The 19,506-nt window shown below is 45.0% G+C and overlaps 1 protein-coding gene across 1 annotated transcript in view; it reads right to left on the bottom strand.

Moving 5' to 3' along the window:
* The window catches only part of HS1BP3 (HCLS1 binding protein 3), a 102,495-nt gene that overhangs the window by 51,011 nt on the left and 31,978 nt on the right, over positions 1-19,506 (bottom strand). The window contains exons 3-4 of the mRNA XM_066596824.1: positions 15,568-15,775; positions 12,719-12,929 (exon numbers count right to left, since the gene is read on the bottom strand). Of these exons, the coding sequence (XP_066452921.1) occupies positions 12,719-12,929; positions 15,568-15,775 (419 nt within the window). The remainder of the gene's footprint in view (positions 1-12,718; positions 12,930-15,567; positions 15,776-19,506) is intronic.

Raw genomic sequence — 19,506 nt, 5'->3', positions numbered from 1 at the left:
TTCACCAGATGTTTTACTAACAATGTAGCGTATATTGGCCGGCCGTGAAAACGGCCGTCCGATATGCGCTCGCATGAAAGAAGCCTAAAGCCTAGAGTGGGTAGCGGTTTGTCTGATATGACAGCAATGTGGATCTAAGGTAGATGGATGCGGGACGACTGCTAGGCACATAAGAGCCCAAAATCCTCGCCAATAACGATCGCTCCTGTACTTTCACAAAGTAGACCTAGTTAAATCTCCATTAAGTCTTCCGTTGGGTCTATAATTCCTCTCACTGGGTAGATTGGAGCCTCCCCAGTCTCCACAAGTCAAGACATTTATGGTATAGAATGCACCATTAATGTATTTGGTGTGAAAAACCCTTTAATATTTAGCAATTAATAATGTATTTGATCAAGTAACTCAGTAATTGAAGTGTCTTGTGTGTACATGATGAATAACACTATATCTGGCCATTATATGACTTGCATCCTTAATTTAAAATCACCAATTTTCCCCTCTGCAGGCTAGATTTATAATTATCAGTGTTCCTTGAGCTAGTGGGTGTAGACTAGCAGCTATGATGTCTCCATACTCTGCACACAAAGGAAAAGCAGGATATCTTCTTTTCTAGCTCTCTGTAGTATACCCTCACAAGTAACAGCAGTATGGAGGAAATTATACAGCAGTACTGAGCAGTGTACTAGTGATTTCCATAATTGCGAGAAAGTAATTCACTTACTACTATCTGCACTATCTAAGGGTGCATTCACATGAACGTATATCGGCTCGGTTTTCACGCCGAGCCGATATACGTTGTCCTCATCTGCAGGGGGGGAGGATGGAAGAGCCAGGAGCAGGAACTGAGCTTCCGTCCCCTCTCTGCCTCCTCTCCGCCCCTCTGCACTATTTGCAATGAAAGGAGGTGGGATGTGGGTGGGGCTAAGTTTCGAGAATAGGCCCCGCCCCTTCCCACCTCTCCCCATTGCAAATAGTGCAGAGGGGCGGAGAGGAGGCAGAGAGGGGGCGAGAGCTTAGTTCCTGCTCCTGGCTCTTCCATCCCCCCCCCCCCGCAGATGAGGAGGACGTATATCGGCTCGGCGTGAAAACCGAGCCGATATACGTTCGTGGGAATGCAGCCCAAAGCTGTGTGAGTCTTTCTACTTCTCTCTAAGCCCTTAATCACACAAGCCATTTTCACATCAGTGTGCTGTTCACATTTGAAACTGCCTGCACATTGACAACATACTGGCCCATTACATACATTTATTTTTACACAGACTGTGTAAAAATTGCCACATGTCCCATAATGTTCCATGTTTTAGGATGACAGTCACCCATTCAAATCAACAAGGGTTTAAACAAAAACATTGCTAAACAATTCTAGAAAAATAATGATCCCCTTTGGTTTTATTTTGGATGACAAACAGATCACACACAGATGTAAAAAAAACCGGAAGACGGCAACGCATATGGAGTCACACAAACATACATGTTAAAATCAGTCCATGCACCCAAATTTAGACACATTCATGTGAATAAGGACTTAGTCTGCATCAGCTTCCTCCTCCCCTCTTCTCTCCATAGACTTCTAACCTCACTTTGTTATCCCTTTTGACATCTCTGTTAGTAGAGACAGGGAGCAGACACTCGCCCCCGGGTTAAACTGGCCTAAGTAAATAAAGTGATTTGCACCTTATAAACACAAGTTGTCCTTAAGTGCAGATGATGCATTCTTGTGTTTGTTATTCAGGCTTCCCAATATTTCTACTTCCTATAAGTGACACAAGTTCTATGAATAGATTGTATTTTTGGAACATTATGCATTTACTTCTGCTTTATTTAAGCAGAACCCCCTACAGAACAAGTCATTCTGTCCTTTCCGCGGCCTTACATTTGTGGCTTTGTGCTTTTATTAGCATGAACGGATGTTGCCACACATATCAGAACATATCATAATGCATCAGAAAGTTGTTCTAAAAGATAGTATACTAATACTGAAAAATACAAGGCATCCTGCAAAAAACAAGCCATACTATGACAGAAAAAAAAATTATATATATATTTTTTAAAGTGGGGAGCGAAAAGCAAAAGTAAAAAAACTTATGATCAACAGTGTGAAACTAACAGCAAGTGAGCAAGTGTCATTTTCACTGCAGCGCCACCACAGGGGAAAGTAGGCCTTACACAGTTCTCATTAAAATCAATGAGCCGTTAAAGGAGATGTCTCGAGGAAGCAGTGAATTTTTTTTTTGCCCAGTCCCCCTAATTAAACATACATTACTAATTACCCCTGTAAATTACTTTCCTAGCTGGTTTCTACTTACCGTTCCAGCAACTTATAAAAGTTTTTCCCAAGATGGCCGCCAGCTCTTTTCGCATCGCTTGCTGTAGCCCGACGTGCGCGCTCCCGAGACGCTACCAGCTGTGTCTCCATGGCAACCAGACGCCCCGCAGCCGCCGACCGGACCCCTGGAGTGAACACGGCCGACCTGTCACCCACCGCCAGGCAGCAGGTAACCGGCGCAGCCCCCCCCCCATCACAGCGGCAGCCCCCCCGGCCCAGCGACAGCCCCCCCCCCGGCCCAGCGCTAGTTCCCCCATCACAGCGGCAGCCCCCCCAGCGCAGCGACAGCCCCCCCCATCACAGCGGCAGCCCCCCGGCCCAGCGCTAGTTCCCCCGGCGCAGCGACAGCCCCCCCGGCCTAGCGCTAGTTCCCCCATCACAGCGGCAGCCCCCCCGGCGCAGCGACAGCCCCCCCCCCATCACAGCGGCAGCCCCCCCGGCCTAGCGCTAGTTCCCCCATCACAGCGGCAGCCCCCCCGGCGCAGCGACAGCCCCCCCCCATCACAGCAGCAGCCCCCCCGGCCTAGCGCTGGTTCCCCCGGCCCAGCGACAGCCCCCCCCCCCCCCCCCCCCGGCGCAGCCCGGCGCAGCGACAGCCCCCCCGGCCCATCACTTACCAGGACAGCTGGACGGCGGGACAGCTGGGCGGCTTCTCCGGACAGCTCGGCAGCTCTACACCTTCCTCTAACAGAGGAAGGTACAGAATGGCCGCTCCAGCGCGCTCCCTAGCAGTGACAGCTCGTCTGCGCATGCGCAGAAGAGCTGTAGCGGGGAGCACACTGAAGCGGCTCGTGCTGAATGGAGAAGACCGGACTGCGCAAGCGCATCTAAAAAAGCAAGCTGCCGGCGAATTTAGACGGAACCATGGAGACGAGGACGCTAGCAACGGAGCAGGTAAGTGAATAACTTCTGTATGGCTCATATTTAATGCACGATGTATATTACAAAGTGCATTAATATGGCCATACGGAAGTGTATAACCCCACTTGGTTTCGCGAGACCACCCCTTTAATGTAATACTGTATATGGAAATTGGAAGATGGAACAATAGCTCTGCAGCGCCACCTATTGGAAGGCAGCATTCCTGCAAGTCAATAACAACCCTTATAACAATGAAGGGCCTTGTGTGGCGCAGAGTCTTAAGGCAGCAAAAATACAGTCCTAAGCTCTCATTCACAACCTGAAGGTTGCGGGTTCAATCCCTGAGGTCCGTAAAATGAGTACCCAGCTTGTTGGGGGGGTGTAAAGATGACTAGGGAAGGCAATGGCAAACCACCCTACAAAAACAGTCTGCCAAGAAAACGTCACAAGGAGGAGTCAGTCATGACTCGGTGCTTGCACTAGGGGACTTTACCTTTGCCTTGACTGGTGCTCACCTTTCCCACTTGCAGGAATCCTGTCTGCCAATAGGTGGTGCTGCACAGATATTGTTGCATCTTTCCATTTGCACATTTCCCAGAGGAGCATGTAAATATGCAAATGGTGCTAGGTGCTCTCACTAAGGAGAAATGATAATAACATATTAAGATATGGAGACGCTCTATCCTCGGGCTACGAGGTCATGGATGGTGAATGCTGACAGAGTATTCGAGAACAGGATTACAAAACCAGATGACCCCTATAATCCTGCATAGATTTAGCATAAGTAGAGAAAACAAAGTGACAACCCCGATCACTTTCATGTGTCTACTTGTACTGCATCCTTCCCAGGAAAGTTCCCTAATGAGAGAACCAGTCGTGTCTCTCAACACTTCCTCTGTATAGCAGCTGGATAAATATTCGGCGCGATCCCTACATGGCCGCGTTTATCACGTTTACGACCGTTAACATTTCCTCGTTTGTTCCAAGCTCCAAAATAGCAATGGCTTCTAAGAATAATGCCCCGATGAAAGAATTAAAACAATATACGTGGCCTGAAGGAGGAGAGCATGACTACACAGTGAGGGGCTCCCTTCCGTATACCAGTGTCGTCCTGACACCGCCGAAGATTAATGATGTTTGTATTAAGCGCACTCATTGGAGTCCAATATTTTCCATTTACGGTAGGGACTCCGTAATCAGTGGTGCGGATGCTCTATAAACATGGCACACCTTGGCCTAAAAGGAAATTCCCATCTTAGTTACACTATTTGCAGAGCTCCCGTTGACTTCTATGGGAGTTACAAAGGTGCCGCAGATCAATGAGGATCGGCTGTTTCTGTTATCCTAGCCATTACGTAATCGGCGGTGTTTCCATCTCAGCCATGGTAGGTGGGACCACCCATTTAAAAAGCATAGCTCCAATTAAGGAGATAAAATTAAAGGGAACTGCTACAATATTATTTGCATGAACCTCCAGCTCTGCTTACAGTCACAGATGCAGAATTACTGACTAATAAGGATTATTTTAATACATTTTAGTATTTCTTTGTGTCCTTCACAATTCCATGTTTCGTATAGTAATCACAAGTACCTGAAAACTATAACACTGTTCCTCCTGGTCCATGAATTAAATGTAAGAACTACAGTAAAGACTGACACAAACTAGCAGAGCAGTAACTGAAAAGGTACATTGTGGAGGAAAACGCAAGCGGTTGTAAACCATTGATTGCCTATCCGCAGGATAGACTATAGTAGATTGACGGGCAATGGCTGCCCAGGTTGATTTCTGCCGGAAGCAGGCAGCTCCATTCCCACTGCAGTGGCCAGGCATTATATTACAGGCAAAGTACCCATTGATGTGAAAGCCTGTACCACCAAACTTGGCCACCGCATTGAGAACGGAGCTGTCTGCTTCCTGCAGAAATCAACTGAGTGTACAAGCACTGGTAAAGAACTGATCAGTGGGAGTGTCAGGCGGCTAATCCCAGCTGAGCTACTATTGATGGCCTATCCTGAGCATGGGCCATCAATAGTTTACACCTGGACAACCCCTTTAAACTCGGGGTGACAATAAGGCATCCAAGGTCTGTGGAAAGTAGTGAGAGAACTTCTAGGGGTGAAATATTGGCAATCATTAAAGGGACTATATCACTAAAGTAGAGTTAATATCAAGAATACAGCGCGACGCGTCCCACAGTGTGTGCAGAAGAGGACGCACATGTGCACCTCAGCTCTATTCACTTCAATGGGACTGCTGGAGATAGCCAACGTCAAGCACTTGGCTATCTCCGATGGTTTCACCAGAGTTAATGGAGCAGAGATGCGCATGCCTTTCCTCTGCTGCTCATGCTGTGGGATGCGCCGGGTTCATTCTCCATTTTTATGATCAACCCCTTTTTAAAGTAACCCTGTGGTTTCTGGACAAAATTTGTTTTAGGACCATAAGGGGGTTAGTAATATTGTTCTCCTATATGGTCGTCATACTGCTGTGAAACCACTTGTTTCTGGTGCCCCTCTGAAGGCTTCCAAGATGGCCATGCCGCTTCCTAGACTACCCGATGGACACTGAGCACTGGTAGTGCATCAGTAGTCTAAGACACTACCTACCACTCTGTTAGGCCAGCGCTGTCCCTGGGCGCATGGTTGCTTTCAAAAGAACCCATCATGATATTATGGAACCCATCATGGTGTTTTGGGGGCTTTTAATCATTGGAATAAGCCAATGACATCCGGTATTTCTTGTCTAAGCTCGTTCAGTCCATTGTTGATCTGGAAAGGTCTGTGAATGGCTTGCGAACGACTGAACGACCGCCTTTTACACGAAACGTCTGGCGAATGACGAACAATAATTTTTAAGCCTTCATAAAATCAATGACTAATAATAAGCAAAAGAATAATCATTCAATCATTGTTCGTGTTTATATTGAACTACTATTCTTCATTTCGCACGATTCAACCATTATTGATCGCCGTTTCATGTAAAAGGGCGCTTTTAGGCGGGAGGAGCTGAGCAGATTGATTGTTGGAAAAGACTCAATACAACTTAGAATTTACTCCTTTAAATCTCTGCTCGTTCTAGGCTTAGGAGTCAAGTGGGTGGTCCCATTAGTGATTGACAGAATGCCTGCACGGCTGTGCATACAACACAGATGTCAACCACAGATTAGGCCCGCCCACTGGACTCCTAAGCACCCAAGACGATTTTTTTTACTAGATTCCTTTTAAAAAAATGCAATAGGAAGTCGATAAAACACATCCAGAAAGTTGACGGCAGAAGACTTTGTTTATTTGTAAGGTAACAAGGAAGGAAAAAGACTAATTAAAAGGGCATAAGAGCTCTCTGAGCAAACCATGACCGTACGCTGCGCTGTAATAAAATATTTCAATTACTGGATTTTATGCCATGTGTTAATTTATAATTACTCCGCTTTGGCTTCTACCGACTCATAAACGATCGTCATGTTGTATGTAAATTAGCAGCTAAGGTTTTAGCCAAACATTCACTGACTCATCGCACTTCTCTTCTGAAAAATGGTGGTACAATAGCTGAAGTCTGTTCAGACAATCCTGGTTGTAAGAGAGGTGCCCTGTGACCTGTCGCTATAAGGCTACATGCAATGTGGTGGAGGTATTAACCCTTTCCAATCCAATTTGTATCCTGGTTTTCCTAGGGGGCTTACTCTTTTTTCTGCTGTTATACAACAGCGCTATCTGCTGGCTAAAGCCAGTACTGCATGAGGTGACACATTGGATAGGCTCCGACAGCAGAGAGGCTGGCAATATACGGTAAGAGAACCCCGACGGACGTCTTCTAACATCAGAGCTGTACAGCCTTAAATCATTATGTCTTTAGACGTCAGACAGTGCATTGGAAAGGGTTAAAGGGGTTTCGGGCCTTTTACTATTGAGGACTTCAACTATTCATGGCCTGAAGATATTGTATTGGCAGTAGTCTGCCACTCTGGATCCCGGCCAATCACAGGGCCCACTGCCAGTTCAGAGAGCGCTGTCCATATTGAAGCAGCCCGGTTTGTTACTGCCGTCACAGCTCCCATTAATTTCATTGAGGGCTGTGCCTGTAGTACCAAACCAGGCCACTGCATTATTGATAGCGCTGTCTGTTTACAGAACTGACCACACTAACAGCAGACCTGCTGATCGGCAAGGTTTCCGAGCAGAGGACCTCTGCTGATCAACTATCCATTACCTATGCTGAAAATACAGCTCCTTCGATGAATAAAGAAAAAAAAAAAAGTTATGGGACTTTGAATGCAGTAATACAAAAAAATACAAATTTTCACAAAAAAGGGGTTTTACTGTGCGAAAGTGGAAAATCCTAAAAAAAAACAAAAAAACATAACTATAGAATTTTGGTATTGTCATAATTGTACCAATCTGCAGAAAAACTGTGTCATGTCATTTATGCTGCATGATTAACGCTGTAAAAAAACAAACCCAAACAGCAATGGCAGAATTGATGGTTTTCTTCTCCCCGCCCTCCAAAAAGATTTATATGTACCCAAAAATGGTATTAATAAAAAAATACAGCAAAAAAAACAAGCGGTCAAGCGGCCATGGCGATGGAAAAATAAAAAAAAGTTATGGCTTTTGAAAAGTGGAGATAAAAATCCGCAAAAAAATCGTCGCCTCCTTAGGACCAAAATAGGCCATGTCACTAAGCGGTTAATGAGAAAAGCCCTTTAAGTGGTCACAGCACAGTTGTTTCAGTGATGGCAGCAGGGACTGGTGATTGTATCTAGAAGAAATTGATGTCACTTTACAGGAACAATGGTGTCACTTAAACAGGGTATCTTAGAAAATCCCTTCTGGTCAGATGGCTAGTTGGGTGACCGGCTGTTGGAACCTCATTAATCATCTTTAATCTGCAGGGAAGCTTAGCAGCAAATGTTAAATTCCCATGCAGCGCCTCCACAGGAAAAATGAAGCATTACACAGTGCCCATTGAAATCACTAGGTATTCGGAGTAAACTGCAGACTCGTTGGGTCCTCCAGAGTGGGAGACACTTTTTGAAACCACTCTCTGTCCTTATAATAGGTCAGGGTCCTGAACGGGCGACTCCATTCCTTATCGGGACTTCTAGGCAACCAGACAACCCTTTGGGGTTCAGTATTTAACTGATCAGCTGTCTAAGTGTCGAAAGCTGCCAGAGGAGTAAAATTTAACCCCCTCTCTGGAAATCTTCATTCAATGGTCTCATCTACATGGATCGAAAGTGAAGCATATGAGCCCAAAGTTAAAAAAAAAAAAAAAACTTCATAAAAATTCAGAAATTGATTTGAAAGAATGCTGCCATCCCATAGGTGGAACTGCAGAACTATTGTTCCATCTTCTTTATGTGCAGGGTTATAGAAGAGATAACAGACATCATAAAACTGTCACATTCCTTAGCTCAGTGGACTGATTAGGTATTTGTTTCTCTGCTAAGCTTGTCTGGTAGAATTTTAAGTTTTAAGTACAAATCACATTTCTGTGTGTGAACATTTGTATTAAGATCAAGATAGGTTTAGTCTCTGCATTTGTATATGCGCCCATCCAAATCAGTTTAGCCTGATGAAGGGTCCACAGAAGATCCGAAAGCTCGCTATAACACCATGTATTTTTGTTAGCCACTAAAAGGTATCATATCTACACGATTATGTGGTTTCACTTACTGAGAACAATCACACATTGAGAATTTAGGCACAGCACAATTGCTCAACTCTTCAGTCCTTCTGGGACTGCATGGTGACCTAATCATAAAGCCCTGATAGCAGCTTATCTGCTAGCACTGCAGAACAGCTCACCTGTACATATAGCTTGTCTTGGCTGCAGCTTCAAATAGCTGAACTATGCAACTCCTGTACACAATGTTAAGACAGGCTTGGACAAATTCCTTCCAAGTCTGTGAGCTTGCGACTAGAAGTAAGGAGCTCGTAAGATGCATTTTGAAGTCAGGGGTCACATAACGAGCTTGCATAGCATGGACTTTTTCCAACTTTGAAAACTTAAGTTAGACCCAGAGAGATTATAAAAGTAAGCTTCATTTGTAGTTCTACCCTACTAGGCCTTCTCTTTCTCCCCGAAGTAATAAAAACAAGGCTCTACAGCATGCTCAGGCACATTTTTTGTCACTTAGTACAGGAGATGCGAATCTGGCCACAGGGACCCCAGCAGTCCGGAGAATAAAGGACGCAATAGTTGTCTACAAAAAGCAACCAAAACTCTATTCAAATGGAAAAGTCATCAACATTTGAACGTGCACTTCTGACTGTTTCCAGCAATTCTCCAGCTAGAGACCAGGATTTAGTAGTGGTGACGTCACAGAGTTCAGACCCCAACCCATCCACCTGGTTAAAGGTAAACCTACAATTAGCCATATTTCTAACATGCAATCAAACATCACAGTCACCAAAATCGCTAGTCACTCCAAATACTTGATGTGTTTTATCTCAAGCACACCTGATGCAACTAATGAAGTCCTTGAATAGTGGCACCAGGCGTGCTTGAGACAACACCGGATTTGCAAATGTGTTTTCTGATGAGGGATTCTATTCAGGGGGGGTTGAATAATTCTGAGACTGCAGTAGGCGGTTTGTGTTCAATTTGGAGAAACAACTTGCTATATTGGTTGTGTTGAGCTATTTAAAGGGAACCCATCATCAACTACAAGCAGCATAAACTAAGTTTAGGTGACATGGTGTACAGTAAACCTCTTTTGATGCTCAACTGGGCCTTCATTCCTGCGTTGTTCAGTGCAAAGTTAGTGCATGCACAGAAAGCATGACTCTTTTCAGAAGGCTGTGAGATGAATGGGAATGAGAGTTGATGACAGTTTCCCTTCTTCCTGGTTCATTGTTTTGTTTTGCAAACAGCTAAAAGTTTGTACATCTGGCAAAAAAAACCTAATTAGCAGTGGGGGTTAAATAATTTGATTGCAAAAGTACTTCAGTGTAGTTTTTTTCCCTAAAATCAGTCAAATTATAAGAGATAATTTCTTGAAGGTATCAGGATATCATGACAGATCGACTGCACAATCTACCGGTAAGAGCGTATGTATGAAAGCTTCATAATGAACCAGGTTTGCCATCTCCCTGCATGGAGAGTGCAAGCTAAATTGTACCCCAGCATCTCAATGACTAAGTTTATCCTTTACCTGCAGTATTATACAGAGCAACATCGCCCTCTGGTGGCAGTATTCAATAACTTACTTTTTATATGAGCATTCCAGGCCACTAAGGTGTAAAAAGGTGTAGAGTATGGGAACTTCTGCTATTGCATCCACTATTTCCCTTCTAGCATGCTGCACGCTCCTTCGTACAACAGATGAGCTGTTTAAAAGGTTCTCCACCAATTACTGAACCACAAGATGGCAGTAAAAGAATGAATGAAAACAGGTGCTTAGGCGAATGCGGACCTTCACATTGTATCACTGGCTTGGTTACCCATCACTCATACTTTTCATGGGACAATATACCAATATGCCCAGCAGTCGTCCCAGTGATTATTGCTTCTTCGCTTTCAAACAGGAGTGATGATCGCTCAGTGAACGGAGACGGAGCGTCTGGAGACCGCTACTGGTCACCCGCTCACCTCCATTCACAGTAAACAGGCAGTCGGTCATAGATGAGCAACTGCCTGTTTACACGGGCCAACGGTCGCTTGTCTTTTGGGTGAGCTGAAAACCGAGTGACTCCGACTAGTCGATCATTACTGTCAGAGTCCTGTGTTTACACGGGCACACAGTCACATTCAATCCCGATTAAACAGTGTAAAAGTACCCTGAGGCCGGTTTCACGTAGCCGAGAAACTAAATATGAACCCCCGGGGAAAAAAAAATATTGCTGCATGTCCTATCTTTTTGCATTCCTAGGAACGCATCGCCCATTGTTTTCAATGGGACAGTAATACACGTTGCACGGCATGGGAGGGGCATGCAAGTGCGATGCGAGGTTTCCCATTGAAAACAATGGGAAACACTTGCCGATCCTCCAACGTGACTGAAAGCCATACAGAGGATCGCTTCTTTACTGAAGTGAGGGGAGGCATTTTTGACAGAAAAACTTCTCAAATTGGAGTGGAAACGCATGCTGGTGAGTTTCTTGCCCCTAGAATGTGCTCGCCTGTGTGTAGGTAACCTTAGGCTGAGCTACCACATGTCAATGAAGCATGCACACGGATGACAGATAGTGGCTAGGGGGATGCCAATCAATCCAGTAGGGGTAGAAACTGGAGTCTGGATTGCTTGACTCTTCCTGATTTGGTCACCAGCCAGATGACTTCTCAGTGGTAATTTACATATACAGTAGCGCACAGCACTTTAAAGAGGATCCCCATCTTTTTGTAGTCCTCTCTCCTGGGATAGTGAAATTTAAATTTTGCCCCAAAAGAGGCACAGGATCTTATCTTCGGGGGGTGTCTTATCATACTTACCTAGCAGGTGCTGTCTGGATTCCTCCCACTGCTCTCCGTAGTTCTGGCAGGCTTCCTTGCAGTTCTCAGCGCTGACAGAAGATCGTTTGCTGGTAACGGGGTTTGTAAACCTGACTTGCAGCAAGCGATTGCTCTGATTGGTTCTCAAGTGCCTTGGCTCTGCCAATCACTATGGCGCTCGAGAACCAGAACAATTGCTTGCTGGAGGCGGGGTTTACAAACTCTGTTACCAGCAAGCAATCTTCTGTCAGTTGCTGAGAACTGCAAGGAAGCCTGCCAGAACTGCGGAGACCAGCAGGAGGGACATCTGCTAGGTAAGTATTGCTTTTTTAATGTAGTGTAGCTAGGGCTTATTCTCGGGGGAAGGCCTATATTTCAAGAGCCCCGCTCGGAAATCAGGGTAGGGCTTATTTTAGGGTTATGCATTATTTTCAAGGAAACACAGTAGTATCAGCCACACATAGTGGGACTACAGGAAGTAGTCCTCCATATTCATGAATTCTAGTTATACCCACCAACCTATGGGCTTGCCATGTCCACCCCACCCTACAGTCAATGATTGACAGTGGTCTCCCTAGTCATGTGCATAGGGGTGCGCATCGCTAGCCTCATGGGTGGGTATGGCTAACCAAAGCTCATGAGTATAAAGAACTAGTCTTGTATGTGTGGGTGCTGCTATTAAAATGCAAGTTTCTCCCAAACTATGGGAGTAATACATAAAGTGGACCTCTCGCTGTAATGCCTGCATGCCTATCACTATCTTATGTTGTCCTCAGAGAAAACAGCAAAAAGCTGGTGACAGAATCCCTTTATAGTGATTGTGGCATCATTAATAGCCACATAATGAAGCATAATGACAGTCATGGGGAAATAAAAAAAACTAACATGATCATTGTAAATGATAACATTCCGACATCCTATAGCTACCACCAGGGGGAGCTTACTGAAGACTGATTTGTTATGGAGTTCAATAAGTGCTGTAACAAAAAAACTATTTTTATTAATCACTTCCGTTGAGTTCAGAAACTTTTCCATGTATAGTTTTAGTTTTATAAGGCAGTAAATGTCCATATCTAAAAGGTAAAAACAAAGGAACTCACTTCATGATGCCAAGTGGGTCTAAATCGACCTCCTCTTCCTCTTCTTCCTCCTCCTCTTCCTGTACTTCAGCCTTCGAGTTTTGCAGTCTGCTTGCTATCTGTAGAAGAGGATCCTCTGCTGGCGCCTCATCTTTGAAGAAATCTCCAACTTCCGCATGATGTGCATACGGCCGTGCACTTTGGGATTCAATGACGTCATCAATTCTCCTCCCTAAGAGGAAATATTTTAAAAAACAGCAATAAATAGCTATACAGGAGTGAAGCTCACCAGAAACGAATGATCTAAGTGCCTCGAGCTACAATGGAAGGTATATAGAGATACATGGAAGTACAGGGTTATATCCAATAGTGGGCACTGGAGATCCAGCTTTCTTTCTCCTGGATGACAGTTTACGTACACACCCCATTTTCCCAGAGAGCATTGCTTGGCCTATAAGCCTCCCTACACCAGCTAGGTAGTCTCCACAAGGGGAAACATTATCTCCCTAGTGCCCATCATATTAAAGTGGTTTTCCAGGATGGTATTATTGATGGGGGCAGGAAAGGTGGCATTACTACTGCTGGAGGTATAATTACTATGTGTGTTTTCCTAATGCAGGTTTCAAGATGAAAGCTATTATCTGATTGGTTGCTACGCGCGACCAATTATGCCATTGCTTTTCACGTATTCGTTGTAGGCTGCAATTGCCTATGTGACTTCATGCATCTTTTCAAATCAGTTGTACATCACAGCCTTATGTACAATAGAGAATTTAGGGAATTCTAAACCTATTTATGAAGGAAGCCTTGTTAGAAGTTACTGGAATATTTCCTTGCACTAATAGTGTATTTTTAAAGGGGTTTTCCAGTTGTAAACTATTGATGGCCTATCCTCAGTGGGGATCTGCCACCTAAAATTCCCGCCAATCGACTGTTCCCTGGCTATTGTGCTCATACACAGAACTAATTTCTGCAGGAAGCGGACAGCTCCGTTCCCATAGCAGTGGCCAGGCTTGGTATTGCAAGCCATTCACTTCAAATGGGAGCTTTACCTGTAATACGAAGCCTGACCACTGCAGTGAAGACAGGGCTGTCTGGTTCTTGCAAAAATCAGTTCAATACATGAACACAATGACCCATAAACAGCTGACTGGAAGGGAACCTGGGCAACATGGCTCGGCTGATCTACGATTGATGACTTACTGCAAATTGTGTCCTGCTCCTTGGCTATATATACTCCTCCAAAATGCTGGGAGGATTACTTTTACTCTTCTGTAAAATATGTAGTGCGACCTCTGATTGCAGCGGGCACGTGCTGTTCATGGTACTATCACCACTGAAGCCAGTCATTGGCAGTTGTGCGTAGAATGAATGTGTGAATCCACCCTTAACCCCTTAAGGACCAGGCTGTTTTGTACCTAAAGGACCAGACACATTTTAGGGATTTTACCCATGTGGCGGTTTTACTGCCCTATTTTTTTTTCTTTAGCTACCAAAATTATTTTTTGCTGCATTTTTTTTTCCATCACATATATGGCGTTTTTTTTTTAATATCCTTTTCACTGGCTTTTTTTTCTGTCTTTTAGTTTTATTGGGGGTAAAATACTAAAAAAAATAATTTTCTTAACATTTGTAGTTTTTTTTTAAAATTAGTATACTTACGCTAAAATAAAGTATAGGATCGGGTTCCCCATTTTGTTTCGCATGTTTTGATATGTAACATGTATGGTTTTGGATTACAGGGCGCTTATAGCGACGGTTGTGGTTGGCGTTGGCTTCGTGTTATTTTCTTTCTTATGTATATATTGTTGTTTTATTCTGTAATTGTGTTTTTTTACTATCTATGTCCCCCATGACATCATATAAGACCTCTGGGGGACATTCACATGGTTTTTTGGTTTTTTTTTATTTGACACTTTCCCACTGCAGTTGGGGCATCCATAGGAGCCCCAGTTGCAGGGGAAAACATCCCCTGTGGTGATATTAGCCGCTGGCAGAGATGATCAGGGTCTACTACGACCTTGCAGCTCTGCTATAGCAGGGAATCCCAGCGGTCACGTGATCCCCCAGCTCCCGTAGTGGAAGTTACACTTCCACTTTCTAGTATACAGCGCTCATTGAGCGCTGTGTACTCAGGGAAGGTGAAGACAGAAAGGGTTAAAAACCCTCCCACCTTCTCCTCTGGGTTATCAGCTGTTACCAACAGCCGACAACCCGTCCTGTCTCTGATTGATTGCAGAGCAGGAGGCTTAAATCCCTGCTGTAATTTTACATACGGCTAGGCTTTAAGCCCAGAACCAGGTGCCATAAATTTACTGTGCCTGGTCCTAAATGGGTTAAACAGGTTCTATAGGATTCTTCCTATTGATGATCTATACTCAGAATAGGTCATCAATAGATGATCGTCGGGGGGTCCACCGCTAGGGATCCCTACTGATCAGCTCATCCCCAGGCCTGTGATCAGTGAGCATAGTGCTGTCCATAACGCAGCAGCCGGCTTTGGTCCTGCAGGCACAGCTCCCATTGAATTCAAAGGCAACTGTGTCTGCAATACCAAGCGAGGCTGCTGCATTGACGACAGTACTACCAGCTTCCACAGTGTCAGCGGGCATGGTGATCAGCAGGGATCCTGAGTGACAAACTATTGCCAGCCAACTACTGGTCACCTATCCCAATGGATAAGTCGTCAATATTAAAAGTTCCGGAGAACCCCTTTAAGGTCTACCTGCACACTTACTGTACTTAGGGGTCCAGGAATTTCCGGATATAGCTTCATTTTAAAGGGCCAGCTCATGGTAAAGAGACGTATCCGCCTGTATAAATATTCTTAGAGCATGCTGAATCAGGAAACCAGAACAATAATGGCTGACCTAAGAAATCCTGCAGCTCCAGCGATGCGGCCAGCTCCTTCTCACGGGCGATGGCCTTCACGATGTCATTGAAGACGGCTCTCCTTTCTCTAATGTCGGTCTCCCCCACAAATAGGACCTTCCGTGGAAAAGGTGGCAGAGGATACTTGGGATAGCGGGTGGTAATTTCGTGGTAGAATTCTTCCAGCTCGCTGTACTTTCTAAATACCTGCGGAAGACAAAGTGATTGAGGAGGATGACGGTACAGGAAGGTCTCGTCAGTGCAGTCCCCAAACCACAAAACATTAAAGGAGATGTCCCGCGCCGAAACGGGTTTTTTTTTTTTTTAAACCCCCCCCCCCGTTCGGCGCGAGACAACCCCGATGCAGGGGTTAAAAAAACCACCCGCACAGCGCTTACCTGAATCCCGGCGGTCCGGCGTCTTCATACTCACCTGCTGAAGATGGCCGCCGGGATCCTCTGTCTTCATGGACCGCAGGGCTTCTGTGCGGTCCATTGCCGATTCCAGCCTCCTGATTGGCTGGAATCGGCACGTGACGGGGCGGAGCTACACGGAGCTACACGGAGCCCCATAGAGAAGAGGAGAAGACCCGGACTGCGCAAGCGCGGCTAATTTGGCCATCGGAGGGCGAAAATTAGTCGGCACCATGGAGACGAGGACGCTAGCAACGGAGCAGGTAAGTATAAAACTTTTTATAACTTCTGTATGGCTCATAATTAATGCACAATGTACATTACAAAGTGCATTATTATGGCCATGCAGAAGTGTATAGACCCACTTGCTGCCTCGGGACAACCCCTTTAAAGGGGTTGTCCGGGACTTTACTACTGATGACCTATTCGCAGGATAGGTCAGTACTAGTTGGTTGTGGGGGGGTCTACCAATCAGGATCCCTGCCAATCAACTGTTTGCTAGGTCCACTGTCACTGCGGACAGTGCTGGAAGCAGATAGCGCTGTCCGTAGTGCAGCGGCCCAGGTTGGTACTGCGGGCATAGCACCTACTGACTTCAGCAGCAGCTGTGCCTGGACTACCAACCCGACCATCTGCAACATTGATTCCAGTTGTCTCCACAATGCCAGCAGGCCCAATATCAGCGGGGATCCCAAGTGGTAAACCCCTGCCGATCAATTACTGATGACTTTCCTAATGATATTAATGTCCCAGACAATCCCTCTAGTGAATAATAGTAAGAAATACAGTCACCATCATATTATATAGAAGTATATTATTAGTATTAGGCTGCCCTCTACTGGACACTTATTGGATTACATGCTGAATTGTCAGGTGATGCCTCCGTTTCTAATGATTTGTAAGGTTATATTCACATGCAGTAGAATTAGGGCAGATTTTGATGCGGATTTTCAGCAGACTTCATTCTTTCAAATGGAAAGGTGAAACCTGCTGCGTCAAAATCAATGGAGCAGATTTTGGTTTAGATCCGCATCAAAATTTCCTACATGTGAACATACCCTAATGGGATTTTCTAATCTATGCCTCCTATTAGAGAAGTCTGAGCAAACAGGGAAAGAAGCCACCATGTGGGGAGCCTCAACTTTCAGCCAAAAGGTAGAGTCGCTAGAAAGAGCAGCTCTCACTCTGGAGGATTAACCCCTTAGTGACCAAGCCTGTTTGCGCCTTAATGACCAGACCAAATTTGCAAATATGACCTGTGTCACTTTAACATAGAATAACTCTGTAAAAGTTTTGCATATCCCAGTGATTCTGACATGGTTTTTTCACCACATACTGTATTTCATTTAGGTACTAAAAATAGTCGATATAATTTGTGTAGATTTATTAAAAGCGCCCAAATTGGAAAAATTTGTTAAAAAATTGTCATTTTTTTAACATTCAATTGTAATATCTCAAATATGTGCAAACATACTGTAACAAATTGTTGATAAGATATACATTTCCATCTGTTTACTTTATTCTGGGCGCACATTTGAAAAGCGTTTGTTATTTTTAACCATTTAGAAGTTGTAGAAATTTAACATTGATTATTAGCATTTTGAGGAACACTTTGTTTTCCTGCACCAAGCCAGATAGATACCCCCACAAATGACCCCATTTAAAAACTACACCCCTAAATGTATTCACTGAGGGGGGTCAGGAGTATTTTGACTCCCCATTTCTTTTAGGAATTAATGCAATTTAGAGGAGAAAAATAAAATTTCAGATTTCTGCATATATGTCATTTTAAAGGCAGTTTTATTTTCTAGATGGCACATGAAAATGAGGATTTGCACCCCAAAATGGATACCCCTGTTTGCCCCATGTTCAGAAACATACCCGCTGTGGCCCTAACCTTATGTCCGTATGGCCCCATTGCCCACTTGTAGAGCTATTGAGTGGCCAAAACGACAGAGAGCCCCATAAATGATCCCATTTTGAAAACTAGACCCCTTAACAAATTCATCTAGGGGTGTACTGTGTATCCCACAGTTTTTGAATAAGTCTAAGCAAGGCAAAAGAAAATAAACACAATTTTTATTTTATTGGCAATTGTGTCAATTTAAAAACTGTCTTTTTTGTACACACAAATGAAAACTTTCACCCCAAAATGGATACCCCCGTTTGTCCCGTGTTCAGAAACATACCCATTGTGGCCCTAATCTACTTACAGGACACATGGTTAGGCCCATAATGGAGGGAACACCCGTTGGATTTCTGGGCACAACTGAATAAATTCCAGGCCCCATTGCCCACTTGTACGGAAAAAAAATTGACTTCCTAAAAATAACCCCCCCCCCCCTCCTCCCCATTTTTTGGCATTCCCTAAATCTTAAATAAAAGTAATAATGTAAACTGCGTTTTATGTCCGAAGACAGGGGTAATTACGGAGGCTGGTTGGGCTGGGCACATGGGGCAAGAAAACCGGGTATCCCCCCTCCCATGTTTTTTTGGGGATATTTCTTGACCTCAGCAGCAGGGATGGGGTGTAAAAAGTGGTGGTCTGTGAGGCTTCCTAAGCTTGCTGAGGTGCGGCGGTCTCACACAGAAGGCGCTTAACAAGCTGCTCCTGGAACTGCAGGAAGGCGAGCGTTCCCGGGGCTTCTTGTAAATTAGAGATTACAGGTAGCGGTCTGAATAACGCCGGGCTCACGCAGCCGTATGTGGAATCCGCTTGCGGAGGCAGCAGCAGATCCCATCTGTGAGCCTGGCTGTGGCGCTGCATACAGCCGCGTAATGTACTGCGCATGACAGCCTACTCACACAGGCGGTCATGCGCAGTACACCGTTTTTTGTTTGTATTTCCCGCGCCGTCGCTTAGAGATGACCCGGGTATCCGCAGCCCGTACACAATGTGTTTGTATATGGGCTGCGGGTATATCCGCGGTCATAGAGCACAATGGGCTCTAGGTCGCAGATATCTGCGGTAAAATATATCATGCTGTGTTCTGAGTGGATTACGTAATTCCGACCCGCTAATTGGGGGGAATTGTGTAATCCAATGCATGCGATTGATCCTTGGATTACCGCTGATCAAGTGCATGCAGAACCCGTAATTCCTCTCCGGTCATGTGTGACCGGCCTAATGTTATATCGCTACTTTATCACGTGACCAGGGACCACTCAACGAGGTCTCCGGTCACTGCTCCAAGCACTCAGCGACCGTTGGTCGCTGGGAGCAAGGAGATTTAAAATGTCCTGGGTTCCCCGGCTCCTGCGAATGTGTCTGGCATTTTGCCGGCAGGCGCATGCGCAGAAGTCGGAAGAGTCCATGGAGGATAATCGCATCTGGATTCAAATGCGGAAGCCTCTGAGAAGATGTTTCATCTGTGAGGGGAGATGAAACTTTCACTTTAAGAACTTTTACGTGATCGCCATTATCCATTGGATAACAGCGATCACGTGACCAGTAACCGCATACCGCGGCTCCCCGTGACATCTCCAGGCTCTTGGCTACCTTTGGTAGCCAGGAGCAGGGAGATT

This window comes from Eleutherodactylus coqui, chromosome 1, assembly GCF_035609145.1.
Source record: "Eleutherodactylus coqui strain aEleCoq1 chromosome 1, aEleCoq1.hap1, whole genome shotgun sequence".
Classification (NCBI taxonomy): Eukaryota; Metazoa; Chordata; class Amphibia; order Anura; family Eleutherodactylidae; genus Eleutherodactylus; species Eleutherodactylus coqui.
This window is presented reverse-complemented; position numbering and strand designations above follow the sequence as displayed.